At 39.8% G+C, this 19,062-nt stretch overlaps 1 protein-coding gene across 1 annotated transcript in view; it reads right to left on the bottom strand.

Moving 5' to 3' along the window:
* Positions 1-19,062, bottom strand: part of LOC109913680 (ras GTPase-activating protein nGAP) — a 260,539-nt gene that overhangs the window by 69,569 nt on the left and 171,908 nt on the right. The window contains exon 5 of the mRNA XM_048602022.1: positions 7,886-8,004. Coding sequence (XP_048457979.1) covers positions 7,886-8,004 — 119 coding nt within the window. The remainder of the gene's footprint in view (positions 1-7,885; positions 8,005-19,062) is intronic.

The raw sequence follows: 19,062 nt of genomic DNA, 5'->3' as shown, positions 1-19,062 counted from the left end.
ACACAGTAGACCTCCACAACAAGTTTAATCAATTGTGAGCTGTTTCAAGATATTTTGCTGCCTTTACTCAGGAATGTCCGTTATCTGTCAACCCTGCTCCGATTCAAAAAGAGATTAGAGAGAAGTGTTCTACTTGAAGGGAAACAGCAGCCCTCTTAAATTGTCACATAATACTAAATGGTTTGAAAAGATGTATTTTGCATAGGTAAGAATTTTCAGTCACCCCTCTTTGCAGTTTTATTATTTAAACCTAGGGAGATGGAATAGCCTAGAGACAGAACATTTAATGAGCATGGACAGTAAACTCTGAAAATGCATTCGCCATACCCAAGGTCTTTGGAGTGGAATTTCACTATATTGCTCAAGATAAATCCTGCATAAAATGTCTGCCATCAAGGTGCCCCAAACAGTAATAAGCTGTAGAAGACACAGGGTCAAGGGCAGAGAGAAACACAAGCAATCGCTATTTTTCTACCTTTGCATTCTTAAAGATACGAAGACAAAATGGATGACTGCTCTTCATCTTTCAAAACAGTGACAACTGAACAAAAAGATCATTTATGTGAAAATCCTTCATGTTATTCAATTACTATCTGAATACAAGAAGCCCAAGGAAATACTGAAGACTGAAAGATACAGCAGCTGATTGAAATTAAAAGCTTAATACTAGAACAAATGAATCTGCTGTCATCTGGTTTTTAAACATTGTTCATTTCAAACTAAACAGGGTACTGTGCACCGAACATACATTTCAAACTATTTTACTGTGGAATACCAGCCAAGGGTTGCATCAAAAACAGGTAAACCACTGATACTTAGGTTATTAGCAAATTGAGATCATAAAGCAGAAAAATAAACTGTTAGTATTTTGCCCTTTGGGCTCCATCACCTCCTAACTGCAAATTTGTTCCCTACCCACCTCCCCACACACAGCTACAAACAGTTCTGAAGAAGGGTCACTGGGCTCAAAACTTTTAACTCTGCTTTCTCAACGCAGATGCTGCCAGACTTTTGTGGCTTTTGAAGTTTTGGGAAGGTCTAGGGTGGAAAATGCGGGTATGTACTCCATGGTCGGGACTCCAATTGTGAAGACCACAGGGAAATTGTTTCCTCCCACACACTATTTGCATGTGTTTTGCAAGCCTGAGAAAAACATACCTCCTTGGAGAGTTTCTGACCACTGGGGGAAGCCTGCTAAGAAATTGGGAACAGTTTGAAAAGTAAGTGCAAAATATTTTGACACCTTTAAAATGTCACTGTTAGAAGCAGTTTTGTAAATGTAGATATCTTTTTAAATAGTGATGCAGCATAGGGCTCTGCCTGCAACAATGAACTGACCCTTACATTGGTCAGCATTGTGTAATATTTCTCATGTACTAGAATAGTTTTCCAAAGAAGAAAATGCCATAATACATTTTGTAATGTGAAACAAAATTTCTGTCAGACTCTGCTTAGACATTTTGTGGGGCATTTTTAAACTGACTGACAGCTCTGGCTGCTAAATAAAATTACTCAAAAGTTGAGCAGAACTATCTGCACCTGCTCCACTCCATCGGACAGGCACTCCCTTTTTAAAGGGAAATGAGCACTATTCTGTCAATTTCGGGCAATGTAGCTGGAATCTCTTGTTATGACAGCTGCAGCCATTATGAATACTTGGCAGTGTTTTAAAAGTATATTTATGATTCATCACTGCAGGTGGTTTAATGGTCCAAAAATGAGAACCGTTTCAGAGCATTAAAAGAAAATGACTGATATGATTTGTTTGTTTACAAACTCAATAGGCACTGGAATAGTTTCTATTTCCACGATCAACAAATGTGTGCTTAAAGTCAGGCTTTTAATCAGGTTGTTGGAGGTTTTCAAGAGGTCTTTCTTCCAATGATTTTAAAATAATTCCATTGCTGTTGCATAGCTTCTGAGGACTGTATATAGTGTATACTATATGACTGGCTATGAAAGATATGTAAGTGAATGAAAGTGGCATGGGGTGAGGTTCAGGAGGCCTTCAAACAATGTTGGGGCTAATTGCTGTGCTTGGTAACCAAGACAGGCCTCCTAACTGACTTCGGCACTCCATCGCAGCTCAGTAAATGAACTGTGAACATAATACCTGTGCAAAAAGCTGATCCTGATCGAGGTCACACATGGGTTGGAAGTGCATTTTGGAAGGCACAAAAGTGCCTAGCTCAACTTTCTGATGCCCACATGAAAATCTGGGCCACTACATTTATGTTGCTTGTGCTGAGAAAACCCAACTAGTACAGTACAACTCAAATTTGTGAGCAAAGATTTTCCAAAGAACTGTATATCAGACTTGCTAGCAGAACTGAAACTAATGTTACAAAATATACTGTACACTGCTGCTACAAAAGTTAGCTAAATGATAGAAAGAGTGTTGTGGCTCCTTTTCAGACTGGAGGATCTTTCACAGTGGAGCTCCCCAAACACCACTATTACAGCCACTGCTATTTTTGATATATTTTAAGCGCTTGGAATGTGAAATACAGGGCACAACTGTAAAATTTAGAGGTAGTATAAAATTTGGAAATTAAGTAAACAGTACAGATAGAAACAGGCTTCAAGAGCACAGTGAGGAGGACAAAATGGGTGGTCACATGATAGAGGAATTTCATCTAAGTGTGACATAATGCATTTTCAAGAGTAGGAATAAGCGAGAACATGACATGCTACAAAGATGCACAAAGCAGCTGAGGGATGTTTATGTATGAATTTTAGAAGCTAGGAGAGGCGATGGCCTAGTGATATTATCACTAGATTATTAATCCAGAAATTCAGATAATGCTCTGGAGACCCAAATTCAAATCCAGCCAGATGAAATTGGAATTCAATAAATATCTGGAATTAAGAGTATAATGATGTTCACAAAACCACTGTCGATTGTCAGAAAAACCCACTCAGTTCCTTCAAGGAAGGAAATCTGCCATCCCTATCTGGTCTGGCCTACATGTGATCCAGATCCACAGCAATGTGGTTGACTCTCAACTGCCATTCAGCTGTATAAATTGCTAGAAATTCTCAAAACAGGAACAAAATTGGGCAGATCATCTGGCATTGACCTGGCATCAGAAACAACAATAGCACAAATCAGCCTTATCGACCCTGCAAAGTGCTCCTTATTAACATCTGGAACTTGTACCAAAATTGGCAGAGTTGTCTCACATACTACCATAGAATCCCTACAGTGTGGAAGTAGGCCATTTGGCCCATTGAATCCACACTAACCCTCCAAACAGCAGCCCACCAGTCAAGCAACAGTCTGATATTGTCTGAGAGATATGATTCTGTGAGTGTGACTATGTCCCAGGCACCACTATCACCACTGGCAAGGGCCAGCCCAGCAGAGGTGGCAAAGTGGTATATACAGTCAGAAGGGAGTTGACCTGGGAGTCCTCAACACTGACAGTGGACACAATGATGTCTCACGGAATCAGGCCAAACATGGGAAAGAAGACCTCCTACTGATTACCACAAATGTTTCTCCTGTGGCTGATGAATCAGTGCTCCCCCATGTTGGAGGAATCTCTAAGGTGGCAAAGGTGCAGAGTGTCTCTGGGGAATTTCAATGACTACCAAGATAGGCTCAACAGCATTAATACTGATTGAGCTGGCTAAAGGACAGTGCTGCTAGACTGAATCTGCAGCAGATTGGGAGGTAACAACATACTTGACCTCATCAGTACCAATCTGTCTGCTGCAGATGCGTTTGTTCATGACAGTATTGGTAACAGTGATTTCTGCACAGTGCTTGTGGAGGCAAAGCCCTGCCTTCACACTGGTAATAGCTTACATCATGTTGTGCGGCACAATCACAGTGCTAAATGGGAGAGACTTCAAATAGATCTGGCAACTCAATATGAAACATTCATGAGGCACTGTGGGCCACAGCAGCAGCAAAAATATACTGCAACAAAATCTCACAACCTCATCCTTCACTCTACCATTATCAACAAACCAGAGAATCAACCCTGTTCAGTGGAGAGTGCAATAAAGGATGCCAAGAACAGCACCAGGCATACCTAAAACCGAGGTGTCAATCTGATGAAGCTACCAACCGGCTAACTTGCATGCCAAACAGTAGAAGCAGTAAGTAATAGACAGAGCTAAGCAATCCCATAACCAACGGATCAGATTGAAGCTGTGCAGTCCTGTCACATCCAGTCGTGAATGGTGCCGGAAAAATCAAATCAAACAACTCACTGGAGGAGCAAAATCCCTGGGTATTGTCATTCTCAATGATCGCTGAATTTAGCACCATCAGTGTAAAGGATAAGGCTGATGCGTTTGCAACAATCTGCAGCCAGACGTGTTCAGTCAATGATCCATCCTGGCCTCCTCCTGTGGTCCCCAGTATCACAGTTGCCAGTCTTCAGCCAATTCAATTCACTCCACATGATAAGGAAACAGTTGAAGGTACCGAACACTGTAAAGGCTATGGGCCTTAACAACTGAAGACTTGTGTTCCAAACTTGCCGCTCCCCTAGCCAAACTGCTCCAGTAGAGCTACAATAATGGCATCTGCCCAAAAATATGGAAAATTGTTCAGGTATATTTTATAAACAAAAAGAGCAGGACAATTCCATCCCGCAAATTACTACATCAGTGAAGAGATGGAAGGTGTCATCAACAGTGCTAGCAAGCAGCACCTTTGTAGCAACAGCCTGCTTACTGACCCAGTCTGGGTTCCACCAGGAGCACTCTGTGCCTTACTTCAATACAACCTTGATTCAAACATGGACAAAAGAGCTAAATTCCAGAGGTGAGGTGAGAATGACAGCCTTTGCTACGAAGGCCAAATTTGACCAAGGTGAGGCATCAAGGAGCCCGAGCAAAACTGGAGTCAATGGGAATTGAGGGAAAACTCTGCCATAATGAAACAAAGAACTGTGGATGCTGGAGGTCTGAAAAAAACTAAAGAAGCAGAAGAAACTCAGCAGGTCTGAGAGCATCCATGGGAAGAGAGCAGAGTTGACGTTTCAAGCTTGGTGATTCTTCATCAGAACTCTACAAGTTGGAGTCAGATCTGCCTCAAAGGAAGATAGCCAAGGATGCTGGTAGTCAGTCATCTCAGGTCCTGGACATCTCCATAAGTTTACTATCTGAGGAACTCTATCTGCTCAGGGATTTTAGGATACACCGCTGGAGCAAGTGAGACTTGAACCTTGGCCTCATGGCTTAAAGATATGGACATTACCACTGCACCACAGAGGCCCAGTTCCTCAGGATACAGTCGTAGGCTCAACCATCCTTTGCTGCTTCATCAATAACTTCCCTCCATAAGATCAGAAGTGGGAATGTTCACCAATGATTGCACAATGTCCAGCACCATCGGTGACTCCTCAGATACCAAAGCAGTCCACGTCAAATGCGACAAGGTTTGAGCTGAATAGTGGCTGGTTACATTCATGCCATGCCCAATAAAAAGGAGACTCTAACTCCGCATTTTGACACTCAATGGTGTTACTAACACTGAATCCCTTAACACCACCTCGTGGGGGGTACCACCGACCAGAAACTGAACTGGACTCACCATATAAATACAATGGCTACAAGACCAGATCGAAGGTTTGGAGTAAATGTTTATTTCACCTTCTGGCTCCCTGAAGTCTGTCCACCATCTATGAGGCACAAGTCAGGAGTGTGATGGAATACTTCCCACTTATGTGAATGAGTGCAGCTCCAACAACAGTTAAGAAGTTTGACACCATCCAGAATAAAGCAGCCACTTGATTAGCACATCCATTCCTCCACCACCTACAATCATTTGCATCTTTACAAGACTCACAGCAGAAATTCACTAAAGATCCTTAGGCAGCACCTTCCAAGCTCACAACCGATTCCATCTCGAAGAACAGGGCAGCAGACACATGGGAACACCATCACCTGTAGGTTCCCTTCCAAGCATCTCACCATTCTGACTTTGAAATGTATCACTGTTTCTACACTGTCGTTGGGTCAAAATCCTGGAATTCCTACAGCATATGCACTGCAGTGGTTCAAGGCAGCAGCTCACCACCACCACCGTCTCAATGGCAACTAGGAATGGTCAATAAATGCTGGCCCAGCCAGTGATCGAATAAAAAGAGTGGCAGACAGGTTAGCAAAGGAGTTAATAAAGCACATGGAATCCTGGGTTTATAAAAGTAAAGTCAGCAAGTAATGCTAAGCCTGTATAAAATGTTAGTTCAGGCCTGCTGGTGTTACAGTAAATCCTCAGTTTCTGTGAAATCACAAATCGTGAATTTGCCTACACATGCCAAAAAAAAAAGTAACAACAAAAACAAAATCCATGGGCAAAAATCACATTGTCACGTTTTTTAAACGAGCTTCGCCCTTGCAAATTTCATCACTCAGAGGTTCTCGGAATGGAACCCTTGTGTATCCAGAGGAATTACTATATATTGCCAACTCTGAGTGTCACATGAAGACTTTAAAGAGGGTACAGAAGAGATTTATTGGAATGGTTCCAGAACAAAGAGGTTATACATAAGTGAACAGACTGAAGCAGAAATGTTATAAAGGCAAATGATATCAAAATTTAATATGTCAATGCAGTGAGATAATGTAAGAAAGGAGGAACTGTTTTCAATGGCCAAAGGTTATTAACCAGTAGTTATATTTTTAAGATGATTGGTAGAAGATCCAGAAGTGACATGACAAAATAGCCTTTTCACACAATGAATAGTTAGGATTTGATAGGGATGTCGGATATAAATTTAATAGCAGCCTTCAAAAGGAGAACAGATTAGTCTTTGAAAGAGAAAAATAATTGAAGGGACATGAAAAAAGGGTAAGAGACTGGGAGTCAAGGGTCTGTTCCAAGAGCGAGGTGATACACAACTGATGGATTCAAGGTCCTCCTTTTGTGCTATAATTTTCTATGATACAAATAGAATGATCCAAGATTAGTATCTGTTGTTTGTGTTTTCTGCCTCAATCATGAAAAATGTTGTGATTACTTTCTGTGCAAAATGGCAGTTAAACTACAGTATGTGATGTGGCTGTACTTCATTGAAAGATAAAACAACTGTCAACTGGGGAACATTCTCCATGAGGAGGAAACAAATAATCCCAGAATACTCTTTGCTCTTCTGAAAAATTTGATCCAGTAGTAAGTTGACCTTTAGTAGAGCTGCTAAAGAATAATACTGTACACAGAAGTCACAAGAAGGAGCAAGAGAAATGGCCAAGAGTATGGGCAACACATTTTTGCACATAGTTGACTGAACAAACTGGAATAGGTTTAATTTTCAGTTATTGCCCAACAAATCCAAATGTGGTCCTTTATTAATAGAAGGGAAATACTGTGAAATGGTCTTGGTATTCACTACTCTACTAACCACCCATGAAACCCACAAGCTATTTTCTTCATGTAGCTCAGGTTCTCTGTCTGCTCAGCATTTGCCAATAGAAATAGGTTGAAGTTCAATTAATGGAAATTGCACAATGCAGCAAGTGTATTTTAATGATTTGCAAATGCACAAACAACTGAAAGCTGAAAAGTGTGTAGACTGCAAGAGTGCTAGTATGTAGTCAAAAATGTCCCCAATTGTCCAACCTGCAAATAAACTATTATCATATTCCACAGTGATCTTGCTTTTCATTTGAACACCCTCAACTCCACACACAAACTTCCTATTATACTATTTCCACAAACTGAGATAAGCTAAGACAGACAAACCAACTTAAGTCAGTTCTGGGCTTGTATCATGCACTTACACACCATACAGTGAACTATACATCCCACAGCAATAGGAAATAAGAGAAATATTGGCTCAATTCCAAGGGCATTTATACATTTGCACAGATCATACATTTAACACTCCACTACCCGAACACGTATGATAGTAAAATGAAGATTTACCGGTCATTGTCAGAATTCCTGAGTGATGGTAGTATCTGGCGGAAGCTGGTATTGCGGTCAAGCTTTGGCTGGCTCTTTGTTCGTTTAATAGAGCCCTTTAATCGTTTGCTGAAAAAACCCTACAATAAAAGGAAAAACATAAAAACTTTATTAGGTTTATGCAAGCCAAGGAAAAGCTTATCTCTAAAAAGGCAAAATGAAGGCAAGGGATGCACTGGCTGAGTAATATGGAGAAAACTTACAAGAAAAAAATTAAAATAACCAAAGACACAAGATATTCTGCTATCAATCCTCAAGACATGAAGCCACTAATTTATTCACACTTCTCAAACTTTGGGAAATAATAATATTTATATGTATTGAAATTTAAAAAAAGGTGTGGTCCAATTAAAAATGATTAATAGTTATTGCACTGCATCCCAAAAAATTATTATATGCATTTTACCAAGTAACAAAATCTGAACTGGAGTAGCTGAAACTAACAGTACTTCTCGGAGTCAGAAATTATATGCAACTTGCATGGGTGACGTGGAACTGAGTTGCAGAAACAGAAAGCATTTGTGCTTTAATTGTCAACCTAACAAAGCTGACTTTCACCCACATATTCAAGTGACTGAACCAGTATACTTAAACTCCCCAGAGCGTGGAAACAGGCCCTTCGGCCCAACAAGTCCACACCAACTCTTACAGCAGAGATAGTAGGAACTGCAGATGCTGGAGAATCTGAGATAACAAGGTGTAGAGCTGGATGAGCACAGCAGGCCAAGCAGCATCAGAGGAGCAGGAAGGCTGACGTTTCGGGCCTAGACCCATCCCTCCCAGACCCATCCCCCTATAACCCACCTAAATCTACACATCCCTGAACACTATGGGCAATTTAGCATGGTCAATCCACCTTGAGTGCACATCTTTGGACATTGGGAGGAAACCAGAGCACCCGGAGGAAACCCACGCAGACATGGGGAGAAGGTGCCAACTCCATACAGACTGTTGCCCAAGACTGGAATCGAACCCACGCCCCTGGTGCTGTGAGGCAGCAGTGCTAACCACTGAGTCACCGTGCCGCCCAGAATCTGGATCTGTGTCATGTGTATGTGCAGTAAAAGCAGAAAAGTAGTTACAAGTGGTTTCCAGGGCACCTCCATTGTCAATGACATAGTAATTGGTCATGAATCTTCTCCAATGTCAGCAGAAAGTGCAACCAGTGGTGGGGAAAAAAGATACTTTACTGATCCTCGATGGCCAGACATAATTTTCATGATTCTCACTACTATCAGAGTGACACGCAACATGTAATGAACTGTTTGTAAACAGCTCCAGGATATATTGCTCAGTCAGGATCTTATGTGCTGTAGAAATCAATACCAATTAAATTATTTGCACCACCATGAGTGCTGACTGAAAAAGAATGAATGGTTCTAACAATGGAAAGGTACGGAACGTATACAAACGACATTACTTGGCTTTCACAAATTACAAGTCATCCATTCTTTCAAGCTATTCTGAAGTGCACAGATTCTAACCACTTGATCTTGGATCTCATGCTCATGCAACCGTTATTTATTTTGCTCCAAAAGAGTTGGCTAATTTGTTCTTCTCAATAGCATGCCATACATGTCAGGACTACACGGCATAGAACCATAGAATGATACAGTACAGAAAGAATCCATTTGGCCCATGATACCTGTGCTCTTAGAAAACTATCCAATATTCCTACTCTCTGTTCTTTACAAAGACACTGCATTTTTATTTTTCAGTTTCAAGCATGTATTCAATTTCCTTTCAGAAGCTACTGTTATTCGGCTTCCACCAATCTTCTGGGTCATAAATTTTAGATCATAACAATTTACTACATAAAATTGTTCTGCCATGTTACCTCTGGTTACCTTGAATCTTTGTTCTATGATTACTAACCCTTGGGTTGAGGAAGCATGTTGAGATCACTGGTATATAACGGGCATTATCCCCACAGGGGCTGGGGTGCATCATCTACCCCAAAACAATACTTTTGATTTAGTTTTGGAAGTGTCCTTTAAAATGCAGTTTGTTTTTTTAAAAAAAGTGTCCCTTCAAGGTGTGGTTAATTTGGTGGTTGGTTTCTAGAGCTTTTTCAAATATTTGATTTACACATAACATCTTTCAAGGCTCCTGTCAAATCTCCTTCTCCTTTGTCAGAAGATGAACCCTGGTTCCTCTGGCTATGACAAATAACTGAAGTCTTTCATCTCTGGTGTTTGAATAAAGTCCCTATGCATCCTTTTGGAGGCTGTGGAATCCTTCCGAAAGTAATCAGTGTTCTCTGCCATTTGGGCCAAGCATTTTGTTTGCTTTTGCAATCGATGCCCATATTTATAAAGCGAAAGAAATCATGTCTTTCTAACAGCCTTCATAGCTTGTTCTACTATCTTCAAAGACTTGTTTAGGTACATCCCAAAATACTTTTGTGCCTGAACTCTTTAAAATTGTGTCACTGAGTTTATACTGTCATTCTTCATTATTGATCCTAAAAGTTATAATTTTATATTTCCACTTCAAATTTCATCTGCCATGTGCCTGCTTATTTCATCAATCTGTCCACGTGCTCCTGTTACTATGCTCCTTCCAGGCTTTTACATTTCTGCGTTTCAAGTCATGCCCTATATTGTTATTCATGCCTTTTGATCCTGAAGCAAGAAAGGCAGTAAGAAACATTTCTAATTATTTTGTTTCCTAAAATGTTTGAAACTTAGTTTAAGAGTTGTACCAATTGTAAAAGGGATCAATAAGTTTTGGACAATAAGAAATAGTGGTCAATGTGATCTGGTGATCCTTAACCTGAAAGTAGTACCAAAAGGAAGTTCAAGGTCAGATCATTTGCAGCATACATAAAGCAAGAGGTGGAGAAGAAATCGTGCTGGCTGGTTCTGGTGGTGATAGGTGAGTGCAGGTAGGCAGTGGTGCATCTGCTCCTCCTTCCTCACTGGCCAAGCCCCACCACTGCCTACCTGCACTCACCTATCACCACCCCACCTCCCTTCCCCCTCCCCCATTTCTGAAGAAGGGTCCCGACCCGAAACGACAGCTGCCTGGCCAGTTCCTCCAGCTCCACACTGTTATCTCTGACTCCAGCATTGGCAGTTCTTACTGTATCCATCTCTTCCTTAGATACTGTTACCTGTGTATTGTGGAAACCAGTACAGAAAAAAGGGGCAGAAAACCTTAAGGCTACATTTAAAATGTTATCCTAATTTGGTTATTGAATTTAAGTTAAATTTCCCATTACTGAGGAATTAGGGTGTTACTCCTGAGCTGCTCTCACTATACATTTAATCATTCTGTCAAATCAAGCATAAACAATGCCTGGATTCCCAATGTTAAAAGCTATTAAATGAAATCACTACTCTCACCCACAATTAATACAGACATAACTAAATTGATTTTAAAAGTAAATGTTCAAACATCCTAACCTGCATTATAAAATACACCCCATCATGGATGCATCAAAGTGATATTACTGGATCATGCAGTTATGTGTCAGGCACTACCCTCGCTGGAAAAGGACCTACTAATACAGAAGTCATCAAATACAGATGAGAAAAATGCTATCACGTACATATTCGTAGAATCCCAACAGTATGGAAACAGGCCATTCAGTCCATTGAGTCCACACCAACTCTCTGAAGAGCATCCTACCAGACAGATCCCTACTCTATCCCTGTAAACCAGCATTTCCCATAGCTAACCCACCTAGCCTGCACATCCCTGGATACTGCAGGGCAACTGAGCATGGCCAATCCACCTAACTTGCACATTTTTGAACTGTGGGAGGAAACCAGAGCACCCTGAGGGGAAATGTGCAAATCCCACACAGACAGTCGCCAGAGGGTGGAATCAAACCCACGTTCCTTGCACTGTGAGGCAGCAATGCCAACCACTGAGCAACCTAAAATTACAGATGAATCCAGTTTGAGAAAAATCACTATGATTGCCAGCCAGTAATAAAAGTGAACACTGACATCATAGTTAAATGTGAACTAATCGAAAAATGAAGGAAAAATTTAAAAAGCCCATTTGTATAATGGTTTTCCTGATGTTGGATATCTTGTGCCTCTTCACAGGCAATAATGTACTTTTGATATGTAGTCACTGCTGTCATGTAAGAAAAACAGTAGCCAATTTGTGCAGAGCAAGACTCCACAAATGGCACTGTGATAATGACCGCATAACCTGTTTTTGTGGAGTTGAGATAAAGGATAAATTTTGGTCAGGGCTTGAGGAGAGGTCAACTGCATTTCGTTAAACAAATGTTATGGAATTTTCAACATTTCCACTCTTTTACTACTGCAATGAAATGATTGCCTGGATTTGGTGCTCAAATCTTATAATTCAGAAACAACTATTACTCACTTAGCCACAGGTGCAAAGTAGGGACATAAAATGGCACAAAGGAATTTCTAAAGGACAATTTACTTGCAATAAACTTGAAGGCTGAGCATTGAAATAAAGCAGTCCCATTTACTAAACATCTGTCAACAAAATTCCTGCAAATAAGGACTTTCAACATTTTACTACATTAGAGCACTGATATTCAAGAACATGACTGTCTGTCAGGATTAACCTGTATTACTTTTAACATCCTGCGTGTAAGGTCTTCAAATAATCCTGTAGGCTCCATAAAAAGAATGGCCTTATCTTTCTCCTGCACAACTAATGTCAAAGTTTGGGGCAATTAAATATGTAATATGATTGCTGCCCTTCAAGCTATAATGTAACATTGTAAGGGAGAAAAATAGTAAGTTTCTTTTATGTAGCACCTTTCATATTATGAAATATTCCAAATGATTCACATGAGCTTTTAAAAAATAATATTTGATGCAGACCCACATATGGGGATATAAAGGATAGATGACCAAAAAAGTTTGGTCCAAGAGCTAAGTTTTTAAAGAGTATCTTAAAGGAGTGGTGAGAGATAGAGTGTGAGTAAGAGATGGAGAAACAGAGGAAGGAAGGTAAGGCAGTTTAAGAAGGAAATTCCTGAGTTTCGGGCTAAGGCAACTGGAAGCATAGTCATGAACAGTCAAAGAGAGGAAGGTCTACAAGCTTCCACTGGGAAAATGTTTTTGTGTGTATATATGTACTAATATTTATTTATATCATTTACAGTTCCTTCAGACCCAGAGATTTTATTTCTTTAATTGTTCCACTTCAATACCACTCCTTATGCCTTCCACCATTTTTAAAAAATTTCCTAATCTCCTACATCTGAATATCTTTTCACGCCTGCGTACTTGTGTAAATGCTGTTAAATTTCTAAAACAAAGGCTTTCAACCTTGAACTCTGTTTCTCTCCTCACAGATGCTGCCTGACCTGTTGACTATTTCTGGCACTAAAAGCATTTTAGCTCAGTTTATTCTCACCATCTTGGCTAAAATAGTCCAGGTAGCAGCCAAGAACAATCAAAGGCTTTCCCTGTGGGCCAAAGCCCACAACACAGATTACTAAGCAATACTGCACTGTGAAGTCTGAGTCACTCTTTAGTTATTGCAAAAATGAACACAATATTCTACACGAGATATCTTCACAAAGGGAGGGGAGGAAGAGAATTAACCTCAGGAAATAAATTATTCCTATTTCACATTTACTTGCGTAACATTTTTGGTATGGGAGTAGCAATGCTTTTCCCCCCAAAGCCACATCCTGGCCAGTCACTGTCTGATGATTATAGTTATTTGTTAGAGTCATACAGAATACACAATCATTAGATTACTCGAAAATAATGCAGTAAGTGGTATATTGTTTGTTGCTTGAGCTGTTTATGTCACCATGGCATACTATGGTTGAGGGGAAAAAAAAGCAAAAACAAGACACTTTACATCAATTCCCAGCCACCGGAGGGAGCTTCACACCACCAGACAGTCATTTTTTCTCTACTGCAGGCAAATGGTATCTAAACGTTCCTGCAGTCCAGTTCAGGGTAACCTTAAAAAGCAACAAATAAGTCTTCAACATGGGAAAGAAAATAATTTTTTAAAAAGGGAGAAATAAATACTTTTAATAAATTGCATATAAAGCTCTGATTCACAAGGAATCTGCTGGAATGAACAGGATCAAACATCATAATACATAATATAGTATATTTATAGTCTGGTGCAGAACTATAAAATGACCATGGTTTATTACTGAGACAAGAAAAGACTGCTTCACAGCTCAAAATTTAATACGTTTACAAGCAGTGATTTGAGAACACATTCTAACACAATTCAGAAAACTAGTGGGCTTCCTTAAAAATTCATTACCTGACACACAATTTATAAGTTGCAGCAAACTGACGATACACATACTCAGTGTCTAGGCTACAAGAAACAATTTATTAACTGCGAAACAACTCAGCAAATCCACTGCATGTAAATCAACATTCAGGGAGTCACCATTGACCAGAAACATCCTGGATCAGGACAAAAGCCAGTCATAAACTGGGAATTCTAATGCAATTAACCTCCTGGCCCTCCAAAGTTTGTCCACAATTTACGAGTCAGAAGTTAGGTGTATGATGAAATATTCCCTACTTGCTCGAATCAATGCAGCTCCAACAACTCATCAGGACCTTGACAATTAGAGAGAACAAAGCAGCCCATTTCATTTGCACCCGACCCATCAACTTCAGCACTCTCTCTCCCCCTACAACTGGTGCACAGTGGTGGAACTAAGTACTATCTATAGGATACTCTGCAATCACTCACCCAAGTTTCTTCGACTGCACTTTCCCAACCTGGCACATCCACTACATTGAACATAGGCAACAGGTGCATGGCAACATTACCACAAACACAAGTTCCCCTCCCAACCACACACTATCCTGACTTGGAAATATATCGCAGTTCTTTCATTCTTACTGGGTCAAAAACTTGGAACATCTTTAACCGGAAAATGCTGTGAAAATACATTCACAACAAGGATTCTACTGGTTTATGAAATCAGCTTCCCTCTACCATCACGTGGAGAATTAGAAACATACAATTGATGGCCATGTCATTCATAACAATATCCCAGAAATAACTAAATAAAAAGATCTGACAACACTATTTTAACACATCCCATGGTCTGGCTCACTCTTTCTCTCAATACTTGGGATTTGCCTACTTCCCATTTATCCCTTCAGTAGCACCATGCTTCCACAACATCATTTCCCGAAGTCCTATCACATCTGCTTGGCCTAACCTTTTTTTATTATTTTGAAAATAGAGCAGTAATTCAGGTGTCTCTACTGGCAGCATAGCAATCAATTCATCTTCAGTTGTGGAACATTTAAGCTCTTGAACAGACTAGCTCAGAGTCAGGATCAGGGTCAGCTGGAAAACAGGAGCGCAGTCCGTCAAACACAAAACAAAATCAGCATTAAGAAAATAAATTGATTAATCCCATTCTCTGATAACGCCATCAAAAGCACTGTGATGTGAAAATCAGCTGAATGCGTTGTAACACATCCAGGAATCAACTGCTCCTTGCCCATCCCAACCCAGCCAGAAACAGTAATAACATTACACAGACAATTAAACCATAGATTAAATGATTCAAATTTTTTGGTGTGTCTCCACAAATGAGCAACATGCTTTGATAGTATGTGTTCAGCTTGATCATTTCAAATTGCAATGATTAAAACATTGCCAACATTCAAGTGCATTTTGCACAAAATACTACTTTCATAATACTTTCTATTAGAAAAGGCCTGAAGGAAGCAATCCATTTAACTGACAGGGTTAAGAAGTTCAATAACTGCTGTGCCTCAATGTCATTTCTGCTCATAGTTTGATGCAATCAGAAAATCTCTTAAGTGTGAGTTGAACAAATATAAGCAAATAAACACATAAAGGTGAGGATAAACTGACCAATAAAATTATAGTTTAACTTTTACTGTCAACTGATACATGCAGTTTCCCTCGAGGGGATGCAGCAAATCTTGGTTTACTTGCTTGGGAGTAGGAGGAAGGAGGTTCTGACCATAATGTGGAAGTGCATTCTGATCCAAAGTCAGATTGATTAAGCAACAAAATTGATGAACCTTGTAGATGCATTTTCTTTTGGAATGAATGGTGTCAGGATTGGGTAGAGGAAGAAATGAAAAAAAGCAATCGCAGAAGGAGAGTTTTAAATTTTAGAAACACTCAGCTCTGACTTTTTCAGTAAACATTTGATATCCTGCAGATACGCACATTCTCAAGCACGTTTACAGTTCAGATAGGCCAATTCTATCAAACAACTTCATGCCAAGTTAAAGCAGTACTTTAAAAGCCTCTTCACCATGCTAAAAATGTTTACTGTAAAGGAGGTTTTGTATTTAAGGCATATTTAGGATTTCTTCTCACCTTTCCCCACTATTACATTCCTAAGAATCTCCACCAAATCAATTTTTTTTACAATTCTGAAACAAATTCTGTAAAATGCTGCACACTGCTTTTAATTATTGGTACACTCCTATAGTGACTTTGAGTGTAATAATTCAACACAAAGTACTCAGCTGCAGCAGAATTACACTCCCTCAACCAATACGCTGCCTACCTGAAAGTGAGCTGATACAGCTATTTTTGGTTTTCTCTCCTATCGTGAAACGACCTTAATTTTTAATCTTCTATGAACAAAGCCAAGAGTTGACACAATTGAAAATTCATTCAACGTGAAATGAAATATACAAGTCCCAAAACAGTACCACAAATCAATATAATCTCAATAACTGAACTGGAAAAAATACAGGCCATCCACTTCTGCTAAGCTTTGTGCATTTGTGCAGTGCGTGATTTAAGTACCTGTCCTCAAACTCAGCAGCAACAAAGCACCACGCTGGGACATCCATGCTCGGTAATTCTACACCTCCAAACGAGACTCCCAACTGAAAATTAGCAGACTTTGAAAAGGTTCCAGTGTTTCGACTGGGTATGGTAAAGGTCACAAAATCATTTATTTTCTTCCCCCTTCCAGAGCTAAACTCTGTTCTCCAAGCTTGCTCACACAAATACAGAATTATTTCTCCCCCATAAGCGAATACTACAACGGCAAAGGACCCCCTCCTTAGCAACGGGTAGTTTCCATCTGGAGCCTATCAGAGCGATCTTTTAAGGCCGAGCCAGGTGTCCAATTCCTTCCCGATTTCCCCCAATATAAACGGAGACAAAATCTGTATGTCGGGAAAGTTTAGCTTCCTTTTTAAATCAAATGAAAAGTTTAAAAATATGTCCAAATCCACTGGAGAAAGGAACTGTTTGGGAGTTTAAATGTGAGTAAAACCTTAGCAGATGGGTGAGAGTACAAATGCTTTCAACGTTTACACACAGACGATCAGGACCACAGTGAATCACACCATGTTTGCGATCCACCTTAAGCTGAGGTAGCTCATGCAATGGCAGTGTTGAATTACAAGTTAACCATTTACCCATCCACCATTTAAACAAGTCCTGTGGAAGAATTTCAGGACTGACCCAGGTATATAGAAAATAAGTGCAGTCGAACTCCATGAAGGTAAAACCGAGGTAGTGCCACTGTTCTAGGTCTGAGTTTTTTGATGGCTGGGGAAAATTAAACATGCCTCAAATTTTACAGTCAACAGGTTATCTCCTCTATTCATAAGCAGTTCTGCTCATTGCACTTAGAAGTCGAGAAAAAGAAAGCATTTCGGCTAAGAGTGAACTTCATAGGCATCCGTTGACAGCAAAAGAAACAATTAAAGTGCAGCATTTCAAAAACTGCTCCTGCCTCTCAGGCTTTTCAAAATATGGTTTTGTACACCACACCATTCGGGGGGTCGGGGAATAAGTAGTCTGCCCCTGATAATCCAGTAATTCTTTTACACTGAAGTATGTACCATAAATAACACGGTAGAAATCCAGTGCTTAAATAATGAAATTAGGAGATCATTTGATTGAAGGTATTTTGAATGACGTGTAGACTCAATAGTAACTTCCAACAGGGACTTCAAAAAATGCTTGATTGGCTGTAAAGCATCTTGGGACATTCCGAGAACGTGGAAGACGCTGTATAAATGCATATTTACATCACCCGAAAATAAATTTTCATAACTTCCAAGAAAAAGCATTGGTGCATTGCCTGCTTATTAAGTTAAATAAAATTTGCGGGTTCTTGTGAATCTCATGATTCTTCATCAGAATTGACCTGGGAACTCTGAATGATTCAGAGATAGTAGGAACTGCAGATGCTGGAGGATCTGAGATAACGAGGTGTACAGCTGGATGAACACAGCAGGTCAAGCAGCATCAGAGGAGCAGGAAAGCTGACGTTTCGGGCCTAGACCCTTTTTCTGAAGAAGGGTCTAGGGTCTAGGCACGAAACGTCAGCTTTCCTGCTCCTCTGATGCTGCTTGACCTGCTGTGTTCATCTAGCTCTACACTATTAATGATTACACAGTTTTGTCCTGGAAGCCTGGAGAAGGTGAAATAACAATGATATGAGACAATTCTTTTGTTGGAATGACTGCATGCAACTTCTAGAGGACATGGCAGTCTACCCAGCATTATAATTCTGGAATTTTCCAGATTAGTATCATCATTACTTTTGCAACAAAATATTCTAATCAAATTATTGACTGGATATAAAAGAGATGCTGCTCAGATTTCTGAAGTAATTTTAGTAAGATGTTGAGAAAAACTGTCCAACTTAATAGAATGCACAACTTGCATGGTAGACATATCTCTGTAGAACACTTCCAAGTACATAACTTTAAACATTTTCAAATAATAAAAGCCAAAGTTTTCCACAGTTAAATGTTCATCCTGAATGACCCAGTTCATAAATCCACGCTCTATTGTCGAACTAAGTCACAAAGACCAGGAAAACTCAGGGTTCATTCCTAGTTTTGTGCTCAATGTTTTTTTTATTAAAATTATTTATTTTCTTGGGATGTGAGGCTGCATTTATTGCCCATTCCTAATTGCTCTTGAATTGAGTGGCTTGCTAGATTATTGCAGAGGGCAATCAAAAGACAAATGTATTACTATAGGTCTGGAGTCATGTGAAGGCCAGATCCAAGTTAATCGTTGATTTCTTTTCTTCAAAGGCCATGAATGAATCAAGCTTTTATGACAGTTGACACTACTACTGGAAATGAGCACTTACTTCCAGATTGATTGATTAACCCAATTTCAATTCCATCAGCTGCTATAGTGGGATTTAAACCCAAGTCCCAGAGCAT

Source organism: Rhincodon typus, chromosome 10 (genome assembly GCF_021869965.1).
Source record: "Rhincodon typus isolate 14 chromosome 10, sRhiTyp1.1, whole genome shotgun sequence".
In the NCBI taxonomy this organism is placed as follows: domain Eukaryota; kingdom Metazoa; phylum Chordata; class Chondrichthyes; order Orectolobiformes; family Rhincodontidae; genus Rhincodon; species Rhincodon typus.
The sequence above is the reverse complement of the archived record's forward strand: the minus strand, read 5'-3'. Positions and strand labels throughout refer to the sequence as shown.